The sequence below is a fragment of the Columba livia genome, chromosome 1 (genome assembly GCF_036013475.1).
Source record: "Columba livia isolate bColLiv1 breed racing homer chromosome 1, bColLiv1.pat.W.v2, whole genome shotgun sequence".
NCBI lineage: Eukaryota > Metazoa > Chordata > Aves > Columbiformes > Columbidae > Columba > Columba livia.
Window position 1 is genome coordinate 171443922 of NC_088602.1, and position 12812 is coordinate 171456733.

Consider the following 12812-nt stretch of genomic DNA (forward strand, 5'->3'; position numbering starts at 1 on the left):
ATTACACCCTGCTTGCAACTTTTCAGGCAGTTTTCTGTGACAAAACAGGAGCCCCATTCACCCTCTACAGACACCACAGCGCTCATCTCCTCAGTATGCTCTTGAAACACTTGCAAAAGAAGGGGAGGAGAAGCCCAGCCAGCTCTCCAGGTTTCTCCTGAGATGGTCCGTCCTCTCCTGGGGGACAGCTCTATGCATCCAGTCCAGGAGAGCCCTGAGCTGGAAACAGCCGGAGGCCAGAAGAGTGCTGGGGATGTGTGCGTTCATTTAACATGGAATATCATAAATACCTGTACTCCCCTGCCTGACTGGTGGCACATGAGGGTTAGCTGTGTGCACAGCTACATGTGTAGAACAAAATAACCTGCGCACAGGAGATGAGCGTCAGAACCGGACTCTCCCACATAGTCGCCAAAGGCTCAGGGAGTGGGAACTCACAGCACGTTTGAAGGTGGCTCTGGGCATGCGCTGCAGCAGGGAAGGCAGAGAGTCTAAAGCACGCAAAAATGATAAAAGAAGAAGAGGGAAAGCTTTGATCAAACAGAGAGTGGGAGCAGGGATGCCAGAGATGCCTGCAGAGATGGAAGCAAAAGCAAGAGTTTGGAGGACTTGGTAGGTGAGAAGATACGTAATTCCTCTGGAGTCAATCAAAGGAGGGCCAGAGCAGCCTAGATGCAAATTACCACTCAGCTCCTCCAACATCCCTAATCCTGTTTTCCCCAAAAGCCGTGGGGATGTGTGGGCAGAGGAGATCTTAAACAAAACAACTTGGGGGTTTCTTTAATTTTCCTCCCAGTTTCTGAGCCTTCAGGTAACTTCAGATAGTATTTTCCATTTTTCCTGTACAATTGTGAGAATAAGGAATGTCTGGGATTTTCTCTGAGTGCCACAAAGACCCTTGTGCAACCCCTGGATTCCAGCAGCCGAAGGTTAAAAAAAAACCAGCAACTGAGAACCATGCCCACAATGTCAGAAAAGCCCCAATACTGCTGAGAGAGACTCTAGAGACTTTATGGTTATGTACTGAAAGGTGTGTTCAGGCACTGCAGGTTTGTGAATATTCATTTTGTCAGTACTACTGGGACAAAAAAAGAACACTCGGCAAAATGAGGCTGTTCACACAATCTCCGACACCAAGATACCTTTCACTGCAGCGTTAAATGTAGTGTAACCCTGAGCGCTATCAATAGCTGAGTTGAGACAACACCCATGTTTTACAGGGCAAAGTTTGGCTTTTGTTTATATTTTTACATTGGAGACAGTGCTTATGAAACAGGGAGAACCTGGGGGGTAACAGAGCAATATCTGTCAGGTGTACGAAGGCCCCAGCACACATCACTGGGGATCAGGGTGTTATCGGCAAAGCATGAAACTGGAAATCACTTCCCACAGCCTGTGACATTACTGGTGGAGGCTGAGACATTGCCAAACTCAGGTCTTGTGGTGTCTCTTCCCACGTTTCAATTCAGTTTCCTCAGAGTATATATCAAAGTGCTTACAAGTTTCACCACCACACATAGCTGCGTAGAGGAGAAACTTCTTTACCTTGAGGGTGCCAGAGCCCTGGAACAGGCTGCCCAGAGAGGTTGTGGAGTCTCCTCCTCTGGAGACATTCAAGACTCGCCTGGACACATTCCTGTGCGATCTGCTCTGGGTGACCCTGCCCAAGCAGGTGGGTTGGACTAGATGATCTCCAGAGGTCCCTTCCAACCCCAACCATGCTGTGATTCTATGATCCTGACACCCTCACCAAGGAACTGCCTGCAGCGTTCAGCCCCTGTTAGCAATCACAGAACTGATACAGGAGGGAGAGATTCTGCACACCCTCACCCTAGAAGATCTTGTATAGTGCTTGCATTTTACGAGCCACCAGAGACTCAACCGTAAGACACCAGCCAGTATGAAGCCAGGCTCATCGCTGGTTTTTTGGGACCAGGCTGGATTGAGATGCACCACCTTCATATTGGGTACCCAACAGCACCCGAAGGGACATGGCTATTGGAAGCATGAAAAGTATTAGCTCAAGGATGGGCTAGAAATAGAAGTGTGATAGGTCTCTGTCCAAATCTACTCCTTCTCGCCATCTCCCCTGTTCTCCCAGGTATTCAGCCCACTGCTCCCCTGAGTCCTACCCTTATTTAATCCTACAATTCTCATATACAAAAACAGCCAGCATGATTACTTTGCCAGTACAAACAGTACCTAACTTCTACCTCCTTGTGTGATACCAAGGCTCTTTGTTCACCTGCCATCAAAAGAGGGACAGGAACTATTCACCTGACTGAAAAAGTAGCTACAGACACCCGCAAAATCTGCGCTCCAGCTAAAGGTCAAACCTCGCGCTGCCAGACCTGTGTGAGGCCACGACAGAACAGCGAGGGATGCAGCACGTGCGCCAGCAGAACTGTGCCGCGCCGAGATTAGCGCAGCCGCCACTGCTGCGCAGGAGAAAGGAGCCTTTGCGAGGTTCCCTGAAGTAGGACGAGAAGCGCAAGAAGCGCTGGGGATCGGGGTTGAGGTGTTCTGATAGAGCGCTCCTCACTGAGACAGCAGGTGATGCTCCAAAAAAAATGCTGCTCTTCTCAGGTGACAGGGGAAAAATTGTTTCTGAGCCCGCCATCTAATACAAACATGCCAAACGTGTGCAGACCAGCCATGTTGATTTAAACAAACAAACGCACAAAAAAACAATGTGCAAAAAAACCCAACACACAATCCAACAAATGGTGGTGAAACAGGAGTAACTGCGATGAGATCAGAAACCCCTTGCCCAGGACAGGTATCTTGTTAATGAAGCCTAGCCACAGTGTTTTCAGTCCCATTTTCCCCTTCCTTCTCCAAGACAGCTCAACATTTAATGATTTCTTATCTAAAACACTCATTACCGTCCCGCTGGGGGGTGCGGGGGATGACATATGTAGCCTTTGCATCAAAGCCGTTACGCTGACAGTGCAGTTCTGACTGTCAGCCAGAGATGTTTGGTTTTCCTGGCAAACCTTTTTTTAAGCACACTTCAAACAACCTCCTTTAATTTTTTCCCCACTAAATTTTCAAACATGGGCATGGCACCTTGTTTCCCACCGTCCCTTGTGCTGCCTTCCTTTGCTGCAGAACGCACTGGGACCTGTAAAATCATATCACAGGGATGTTGGGTTTTTTTTAATTAACACTTGGAATAAATTATTCCAGCTCTGTGTGATGCCAATTTGTACTTGATAACAACCTTGACCACAGTATTGGGGAGGTGCCACTGTGAAAATATCTTCTAGGCACAAGGCGGTAAAAGCCCGAGTTTTGCTGTAGAAGCGGGCAAACAGCTGAAGTATTGGCTCTTGGAGAAGCGTGAACTTTGGTCTCTGCTGCCCTGTCGGGTTTGAAGCTTATGAAAACGTTAAATCATAGAATCATAGGATCATAGAATGTTTGGGATTGGAAGGGACCTGGAAAGATCATCCAGTCCAATCCCCCTGCCGGAGCAGGAACACCCAGATGAGGTTACACAGGAACATGTCCAGGCGGGTTTTGAATGTCTCCAGAGAAGGAGACTCCACAACCTCCCTGGGCAGCCTGTTCCAGTGAGATTATATGATTCAATGAGATTATAGTAACTGTCAAGAGAGGTTTTCCTCCCCCTCTACTCTGCCCTGGTGAGCCCACATCTGGAATATTGTGTTCAGTTCTGGGCCCCTCAGTTCCAGAAGGACAGGGAACTGCTGGAGAGGGTCCAGCGTAGGGCAACGAAGATGATTAAGGGAGTGGAGCATCTCCCTTATGAGGAAAGGCTGAGGGAGCTGGGTCTCTTTAGCTTGGAGAAGAGGAGACTAAGGGGGGACCTCATTAATGTTTATAAATATATAAAGGGTGAATGTCACAAGGATGGAGCCAGGCTCTTCTCAGTGACAACCAGTGATAGGACAAGGGGTAATGGGTTCAAACTGGAACACAAGAGGTTCCACTCAAATTAGAGAAGGAACTTCTCAGTGAGGGTGACAGACACTGGAACAGGCTGCCCAGGGGGTTGTGGAGTCTCCTGCTCTGGAGACATTCAAAACCCGCCTGGACACCTTCCTGTGTAACCTCATCTAGGTGTTCCTGCTCCAGCAGGGGGATTGGACTGGATGATCTTTCAAGGTCCCTTCCAATCCCTAACATTCTGTGATTCTGTGCAGTCGTGGGTTGTTTGGGGTGGAGCAACAGATGTGACACGGGCAATCGCCTGTGAGGGTGGGAGGGGGCACAGGTACAGAACTCCAGGAGCCTGGAGGCCTTTCCACGTTTACACTGACCCAAGCCACCTCCCCACGGAGCCCACCAGGAGCCCCCGCAACGCAACAGACAACGAATGAAAGACCTCGCCCCGCCCTGAGCCGACTGCTGACAAAATGGCGCTTCGCTCCGCCCCCGCGCCCTGTGAGCGCTCCGTATCCCAGTCAATCAAGGCGCCGGCCCACCCGCCGAGGGCGATTGGCTGAGGCACCGGAAGTATCCTGAGGTAGGGAAGCACGCGTGGCGAGGCAGGTGGGTGAGGAGCGGCTGTGTTGGTCCGGGCGGGCTGCCCCGCTCTGGGCTTGCCCGCCGCGCTCCGCCCGCCTGCCGAGCGGCGTGGCTGTCGGTGCCCACCCCTCCCGTTACGACGGCGGCTGCTTGGCCGCCGACCCCCGATAGCGGTTGCGTGGCCGCCCTGAACCTCCCCCCCCGCCCCGTAACGGCCGTTGCACGGGCGCCTTCAACCCCCCCAACCCCTCATCCCCTCATTTTGGCATAACCGGGGTGGTGCTCCCCCGAGCTCCGTGCAAGCCGTCGGGGTAGCTTCCCAGGCCGGCCCCCTGTCAGTTGTTGGGGGTCAGGGTTGTGCTCTGGGTCTCCTCCGCGCTGCTCCGTGCTGCCATGTTTGTCCTGGTCGAGATGACCGACACGGTCAGGATTCCTCCCTGGCAGTTTGAAAGGAAACTGAACGAATCCATTGCTGAAGAGCTAAACAAGAAATTGGCCAACAAGGTAAAGTGTGAGTCACGTATAGGTTGGTGCGGGTGTCATCACGTCCCTTCCTTTTATCTGTTCCTGATGAGATGTGTGGGTGAGGTGTCAGAATAGTTTGGATGTGAAGACCATCCCCAGCGACTGAAATATCAGAGACTATAAACAAAGACGCAGCCATGTATCATCTCAAAGGGGATTTTTTCTAACGGCTACTGCTGTGATGGGAAGGTACTGAGATGCCAGATGAGGCAGAGAAGTATGGAAGAGAAGTGAGAGTAACTGCTGGTCTGTGTGTAGAGTAGCAATCTGAAAACTAATATGAGCAGTCTACAACTACCTGAAAGGAGGTTGTAGCATGGAGGGTGTTGGTCTCTTCTCCCAAAAAGCAAGTGTTAGGATGAGAGAAAACGGCCTCAAGTTGCACCAAGGGAGGTTCAGATTGGATATTAGGAAAAAATTTCTTCATGGAAGGGGTTGTCAGGCATTGGAACAGGCTGCCCAGGGAAGCAGTGGAGTCACCATCCCTGGAGGTGTTTAAAAGACATTTAGATGAGGTTCTTGGGGACATGGTTTAGTGCCATAGTTAGGTTATGGTTGGACTTGATGATCCTGAGGGTGTCTTCCAACTGAGGTGATTCTGTGAGTGGGAGAATTTTTAAAAAGACAATGCAAATAAATGTAGAACAATAATAATGGAAGAGACATTAAAATGTTGATAGCTGGTTTGGTCTGTGCTTAGTATGTGAAACATGCTGTGACAGCAAGAAATTGGTGCAGGATATAAACGAGTGTTAGGTCACAGACCAGGAGGTCGCAGTTTCCCCGTGCAGCCCCTGGGACTGTGATTACCACATAGCTTTCAGTGTGAGGCAGGAGCAAAACTCAAAGTGCGGCTTGGGAACGTAGCTCAAAAGAACAACCTGAAGCGATTGAGGGTTGTGAACAGCAGATTATACAGACAAGTTATTTTGTAGGCTGTGAAGCTGTTTCAGAAGCGGCAGAGAAACCAAGAGTCTTTGTCTCTGCCCACAGCTAATATAATTTAAGACAAAGGCAAGCCCAGAGGCTTCTGAGGGTACAACTGCAGTGAATAGCCTTTGGACAAGCTGTGGGGCTGGTGAATGATGTCTGTGGGCAACTGTTCACTGTTTTGGAGGTTCAGCTTCTCTCCCCACTGACAGTTACCCCAAGGTTTTCTGTTTGTAGCAGTGCTCTTTCCAGTGCCAATGAAAACACCTCCTCCCATAACACCTGAATGAGCTGGGGGTTTCCCTGCAATGTGGTGTGGTTGGGGCCAGGGCTGTTGGAGGGAGTGCACCAAAACAGCTTCCTTCCCATCTTGCCACCTTTCTGTTGCCTTCTTTTGAAAAGGTGTGTGCAGTGTATAAATTGATGGTTTGCTTGAATTAACCTGTTGGCTTGCTTAATTTATTGCTTTTAAATGACTTTTTTTCTTCTTTGAGCAGGTTGTGTACAACGTTGGCCTCTGCATCTGTCTGTATGATATCACAAAACTGGAAGATTCATACATATTTCCTGGAGATGGTGCATCACATACCAAAGGTATGTTCTTGTCCTCAGTTATATAGTTTGGTGGAAGGTTAGTGATCCGGCAGTGTAAGGTGATTTCAGTTGTTAGGGAAAGTAAATGAAAAGGACCGTACTGAAGTTCATAGCCTTAACTCTATTCCTGTTGGGAGGGCAAGAGGAAGATGGCAAAAGTCTCTTTCCTTTGCATTTTTGGGTACAAATGCAGCTTTAAGATAGCCAGTCCTGTTTGCATCTCCAGCCATAAGCGTGGGATAAGGAAGAGGTTAATTTAATTTAAAATTACTGGAACTGTGCACATAGAAAATAAGTTGTATTAATTGTTCTGTGTTTGTCTAGTATTTTCTTCTTTTTGAAGCTTATTTCCCCTAGCTAGAATGTTGAAATATGCTTCTAAATATAACATTTGTAGAGCATTTGATGCTGTTTTCCTAGTTGGAAGTTTTGCTACATTTTTATTTGAGTCTTAGACAGATCTGGTTCAGCATACATCTCTAGTGACTTTTTTAAAAATAAGAAATGACTAATTTATTTATTTTTGACTTTTGGCAAATCTGAGTGAAAACTGGAAGTAAATGCATAAAAGCAAATTTAATATAATATATTTTTTAAGGTGAAATAAGTTTCTTTAAGCTGGAAAGAGGCACATTTTTCTAGCTTTAATGTTCAGTACAGAAACATGGCATGAGCAAATGAACTGTTTCCTGCTAGAGGGGAATGGGACTGATGGTATGTGGCTCCCCTTTGTCTAAATTTTAACTCAGTAGAAATTGCTCCCTGCAACTAAAAGTTTCTCTAATACTGAAGGAGTATGGCAGGCTTCCTGCTTGCTTTAATCTCCATTCAGCTGTTTAACTTTGAATTACTCCTTGAACTGAAACAAGAGAATATATTTTCTCTGAGTTTGGGGAAAAAAGTCTCATGCTTTCAGAATCTGGGGTAGCACTTCAATCAATCCTGCTGTATCTGGTAATAGCTCTTTCTTTAACATGCTACCTGATTTTATGTAAAAGAGGAGTGCAAAGTATGGACAGCTAAAATGATGTTAAATTGCTCATAAGCATTACTTGGCTAAGATGGGCTTAATGTAGTCTTCTTATAAATTATAAATTATGTTAGAAACATAATTTTGTTTAACCTGGGTGAAAAATGCAGTCGTGTCAGAGAATTGTATTTACTCTGATAATATTTGATATCAAATCTTTAATTTAAAGAATACACATCATTGCTGACAAAAATAGAAGGAGCAGAAGTATTACAAGAAAGTATAATTTCAACTGGTATTCTTGGCCTTGAAACATTATGCGGGAATGCTCACACCATAGCTAAAGCAGAGGCTCTGCTCCATATTCTTCATTGATAGTTTTATTCTGTGAACTTAAACTCTTGAAAGCTTAATGAGCGGAGAACAGGAGGCAGTTGATCAGCCACTGTCTTAATTCATACAAAGCAGTTAGGAATCTGGACTTTTATTCCTGTTCTTCTACCTAATCATTGCCTGTAAGGAAATTGTAAAAGAAGGTGGGTAGGTATTTTAGATGGCATACGGGATGTGGGATTTTGTTTTAATGGCTGCCACCCTGTGGGAGGAGTACAGTGCACTAATGTGGGCGTAAACATTAATGATCTGTTTTCTTTTAAGTGCATTTCCGCTACGTGGTCTTCCACCCCTTCCTGGATGAGATTCTGATCGGGCAGATTAAAAGCTGCAGTCAGGACGGCGTTCACGGTAAACCTGGCTGTGCGAGGGACACGTGAGCTGCAGGGCTCTTGGTCTGTCTGTTGCAGTGCTGTGATTTCAGGTGGTGCAGTGCTGCCCGTGGGCTGGTTACAGACTGTTCCTGGCCTCTGGCAGCTTCCCTGGCCCTCGATTTCTCATCTGTGCTCCCCTCTCCTTTTGTCATTCCTGTACATGCCCAAGAACAGGCATCTGGAGCATAGATTGGATTTGTTTTCTCACTTCAGTTAGCAGAACTTGGTCTTTTGTTTTGGTTTTGAAGTGGTGATGTTGGCTTGTGTTGGTCTGATGCATCTTCCATGTAGTTCTGTGCAAATTTGTGACGGTTTCCTGTACCTGAAAACATGGCAGGGAAATGTCTTTGTGAGCACAAAGTGCAGTCAGATTCACAGAATACATAATTGATGAGTTGCTTTTCTTTCTTGTAGGAGTCTTCCATGCAAGCGAGCTCCTCTGCTCAGTTATTAAGTTAGAACAATAAGATTATCTTGGGTGCACTTGTTGCTGAATTTGGGCATGTCCATTCTCTGATAAAATTAAACATCATGAAACCTCAAAGGGGAGGTGGGGTCTGTTCTAACCTTATACTGGTGTTTATTTAACATGTTAGCTCTGTGATTTCTAAGCTCTTTTCTGTTACAGACCTCTATAGGCTCACCCATTTCTTGGAATGCTTTCATTTCCCATCCTGCTCCAAACAGCCTTTTTCTTTCCCAGTGGGCACAAAGACTGTGCCCTCTGTTCCTGTATTTACTTTCAGATGGATGGTTGCTCTGATGCCAACTGAAATTGAACGTTGTGGCTCAAAGAATAATTCCTGCATGATCTCAATTGTCCATCCTGAAAGAGGAAGGAGAATGAATCTAAGAAATGCATTTTAGGAATCGCTGTGGTGCAGCATTTGCAAAGAACTGTTTTCAGTCTTAATCAAATTCATTTCTCCACAGTTTCTATTGGATTCTTTGACGATATTGTCATCCCACCAGAATCCCTGCAGCAGCCAGCTAAGTTGTATCCTTTGATCACCTTGGATAACTTCACTACTTCATTTGAAAAGATTGTGCAGTGCTGGCCCAACAGGCATTCACTGCCACAACAATGAAGGTGCTCAGTGGCAGAAGCGAAGCTGTTGTGTCGGGCCAGTCCCGCAGACTGTTATCACAGCGAGACAGGCCTCACGCTTAGGAGGTTTTGCAGGACCATTGTGCCCACTGAGAGAAATGAATGGCAGCGTCCCCTGAACAGACGCATTGTAATCCCTGACGCTGGTCTTGACTGTTGCTGAGGACAGAACGTTGCTTTTACCACATCGTGTCATGTCTAGATACGTGGTGTGTCTAATATACTTGGTTGTGGTAGACAATGTCGTCTTGGGTTTGAGCAGTTTTGTTTGTGTGGGGGTTTTTTGTTGTTGAGTTTTTTGTGGGAGTAACCCCAGCTCTGCCCAGCAGTGCACACCTTGAAGCAGGAAAATCAGAAACAAAGTGGGGGTCCTGGGCTGTGCGGGTGATGACCTAGGACAGGTTGTTGCGGTTTGAGAAATACTTGTGAAAATGCTTTGAATTGAATCTTTTCCTGAAAATGCCAGGACGTGAGCTGTCAGGCCAAATGCTGATTGTTTCCATCCTTAACCTGTGGCGTGGCCAGCGATGAGGCAGAGCAGGTGTGGGTGTGGGAATACGAGACGGAAGAAGGAGCCCATGACCTGTACATGGACATTGGGGAGGAGATCCGCTTCCGAGTTGTGGATGAAACATTTGTTGATACATCACCGACAGGTCCAAGCTCTGCAGAGGCTTCCACTTCAAGTGCCACCGAAGAAGTCCAAAAGAAAGAGGCGCCCTACACTCTTGTGGTAACTATGTGCATAATTCACAGAACCCTGCGAACATTGTGGTTTATTCTATGTCTAAAATAGCATTCCTTTCCCAAGGAACTGATTGCTTTAAGCTGACTGTGAAGCAAACAGAATCACAAAATGAAAGGAGTGGAAAAAGGGAGAAACAAGATTGTTCTTGTGGTCACTGTGTGTTTGCATTGGAACACTTTGTGGTTGTTGGTGGAGTTCCCCTGGGAAGGCTGATTTAAAGCAGACTCTGCATGCAGGAGCTGCAGGTAGGAATGAGCACAGAGCTGGGACAACCACATCAGGGTTTACACAGCAGCTAAACAGTCTCTGCCATGCTTTGGGGTAAGACCCACGATGCGTATGGGGCAAGAGATGGATCTAAACCAAGGAAAGCTGCTTTCTCCCAGCTGGAGTGTGTTGAGACAGTGGAGGTGGAATGGGCAAGTGCTTGATTTTTCAATGGTCGAATGTTCAGTTTAGTGATGACAAGGTTTAAAGGAGTCTGGGGAAGTGCTGGGCAGTCTCTGACAAGAAAAAATAGTGACTACCTCCTCCACAACTCATGAGGGAGAGATTTTATATTTTTATGCATTTACTCCTGTATTCTCTTTGCAGTTGACAGTTACAGGCTCTGTTCTTCTCTCTGTGAACAGGGATCAATCAGTGAGCCGGGCCTGGGCCTCCTGTCGTGGTGGACAAACAGCTAGCAGCAGTCAGAGCCTGCTCCACAGAAAGGCTTTCCAGTGGATGTTTGGGGGATTGTGGGATCATGCTGGTGCTTATTGCTCCTCTGAAGCTGAATGAGAAATTAGACCTGTCAGTCTCTGTTTCCCCTTCAGCTTCCAACCTGCCAGATCGAGACAGTCTCTTTCAAGAAATGTCTTCACTGATCTGTAGAAGTGAATTTACAGGCACAAAAAGCCTGGAGCACAGCAGCAACAAACTCAGCTGGAGCTTTGGTCTCCTGCTCTGCAGGGAAAACTAGGGAGGTCTTTCCTTGCCTGAGTTAAGAAGGGAGTTGACTTTGGTGAGTGAAAGCAAGAGAGAATGCCTGTCACAAAGTATTGCTTCCTTGGGCTGAGCGCTTGGTTTTGGAGGGGTAGAAACCTGCCCTTCTTTCGATGGGAAATAAAGAAGAACCAGCAAAAGAATAAACAGAGGCGCGGTACACTGGAGACCTGGAAAATGCTGCTGCTGGGAGGGCAAGGGTCACTTTCTGCTAAGAGTGGGAACTGAACCCATGGGTGAAGTCAGCCAAAGAGAACTGGAATGGCAGTTAATTTACCCAAAAGTAATTTAGGCTCTATGAAGATGACCACTGTGGAAGGCTACAGGCTGCTTATTGTGCTGAATGGAAATACTTCATTGGGTGGGCTGTATTTGTGTAGAATGAGCTAAACTTTGCAGCAGTGTGGCTGAAAATACATAATTATGAACTGAAATGGACCAGGGCTGCTTTGAGCAAGTTAAATACTTGTTTGTGGGGGGTGTGTTAATACCAGAAATGGAATAAATAGTAAAAAAAAAACACACAGCCTGCCTTCCTGTACAATTTGTGGGGAAACTATTAGCTTCCTGCCTAGCAGGAAGAAAAAAGTTGCCTCCTGTGGCTTAGCTACTTGGATTTCAAGGCAGACAGTGTTGAGCCCAACACTTAGCTCTAACAGCCAATAACAAACAATTGCCATCACCCTTCCTGACAGCAGTGAAAAGAAAGGGGGGAACAAAACAGTGAGTAAAATCTATGCAGGGCACATTGCCAAGAGAGTGATGCCACACATAATTACAAAGGCAGCCATGCTTGGCAGGAAGGGGCTGTAATTCCCTGGGATAGTGGGTCTGTTAAACCTCCAACTGTGGAAACAAAGCCTGAGTCACCAGGGCCCTCCCTGCAGTGTTGTTAGAACCCCTTAATTCCAAACTGTTATTCCTGGTGCATTGCCCTAATTAAAAGGGAGCCTGGAATTCTTTACGTTCACATAGTAGCTGAGGTCCATCTGCTCAGACAACAAGCTGCACTGAATGCCGTCTATGGAGCAGTAGTGCTCAGACACCCGGTCATCTAGACATGGTGGAAAACTGTTGGAGAACATCCCAAGGTGGAAATTCAGGTGAAGCAAGTTAGAGCCTTAACCCCCAAAGAGGCTTCCACAGAGACTGTTCCAGGGTAGCCCCTGGGTGGGGGGAAAAACAGCCCAGATCCCTCCAAGTAGCTGTTGTGCTCAGGCCCCGTTCAAAGCTCCCAGGAGTGGAACAGGGTGGTAGCTGTTGTATTTTACATGCTGATCTAATGAGATGCTCCTCAACAGCAGTCTCCTGTGGTGGAAAAGGCAAGCTGTGCTTGAGGAAACCAGTTTACTGGTGCACAATGCTGCAAAAGCATATAAATCACTTGCTCCTTGCAAGTTTGTCATTGCTGCAGTAGTGTCCCTCTTGCCCTGGGCAGGAATGTAGGTGGGAAGGTGGTGGTAAGTCATGCATGTAGCCCACAGCAGTTCATGTCAAGGGAGGAACTAGGGAGCAGTGAGGGCTCTTTTTTAACTGTGTGGTTTTGTGCACAGCAGTGATTTACAGAATATGAACTCGGCAGGTACCAATTCTGCATCTCCAAGAAGTTCTCTCCCACTTTCCCAGCAAGTGACAGGAGAAGCAGGGGCTAAAGAGCAGGATTATGAATATAAAAACACAAGGCAGAAG

General features: G+C 46.9%; 1 protein-coding gene across 2 annotated transcripts; it reads left to right on the forward strand.

The window, feature by feature from the left end:
- Window positions 1–4494: 4494 nt before the first annotated feature.
- On the forward strand, window positions 4495–11647 carry POLR3H (RNA polymerase III subunit H). 2 transcript variants are annotated; one of them, XR_010469011.1, is made up of 7 exons: window positions 4677–4998; window positions 6447–6543; window positions 8171–8257; window positions 9214–9277; window positions 9914–10121; window positions 10200–10381; window positions 10769–10935. XR_010469011.1 is itself a non-coding variant. In XM_005514937.3 (6 exons), the coding sequence occupies exons 1-6, from the start codon at window positions 4888–4890 to the stop codon at window positions 10820–10822; spliced, it is 621 nt and encodes a 206-aa protein (XP_005514994.1). In that variant the 5' UTR covers window positions 4495–4887; the 3' UTR covers window positions 10823–11647. The 2 variants fall into 2 exon arrangements, 1 of the variants encoding a protein (XP_005514994.1); XM_005514937.3 differs by lacking the exon at window positions 10200–10381 and having other exon boundaries at window positions 4495–4998; window positions 10769–11647.
- Window positions 11648–12812: the final 1165 nt, after the last annotated feature.

Bases quoted from the DNA above. Each gene is read 5' to 3' on its own strand.
- POLR3H (XM_005514937.3), top strand. From the start codon at position 4,888: ATGTTTGTCCTGGTCGAGATGACCGACACGGTCAGGATTCCTCCCTGG. The intron at 9,278-9,913 runs GTATCCTTTGAT...TGGCGTGGCCAG, and splicing joins CTGCAGCAGCCAGCTAAGTT to CGATGAGGCAGAGCAGGTGT. The intron at 10,122-10,768 runs GTAACTATGTGC...CTCTGTGAACAG, and splicing joins AGGCGCCCTACACTCTTGTG to GGATCAATCAGTGAGCCGGG.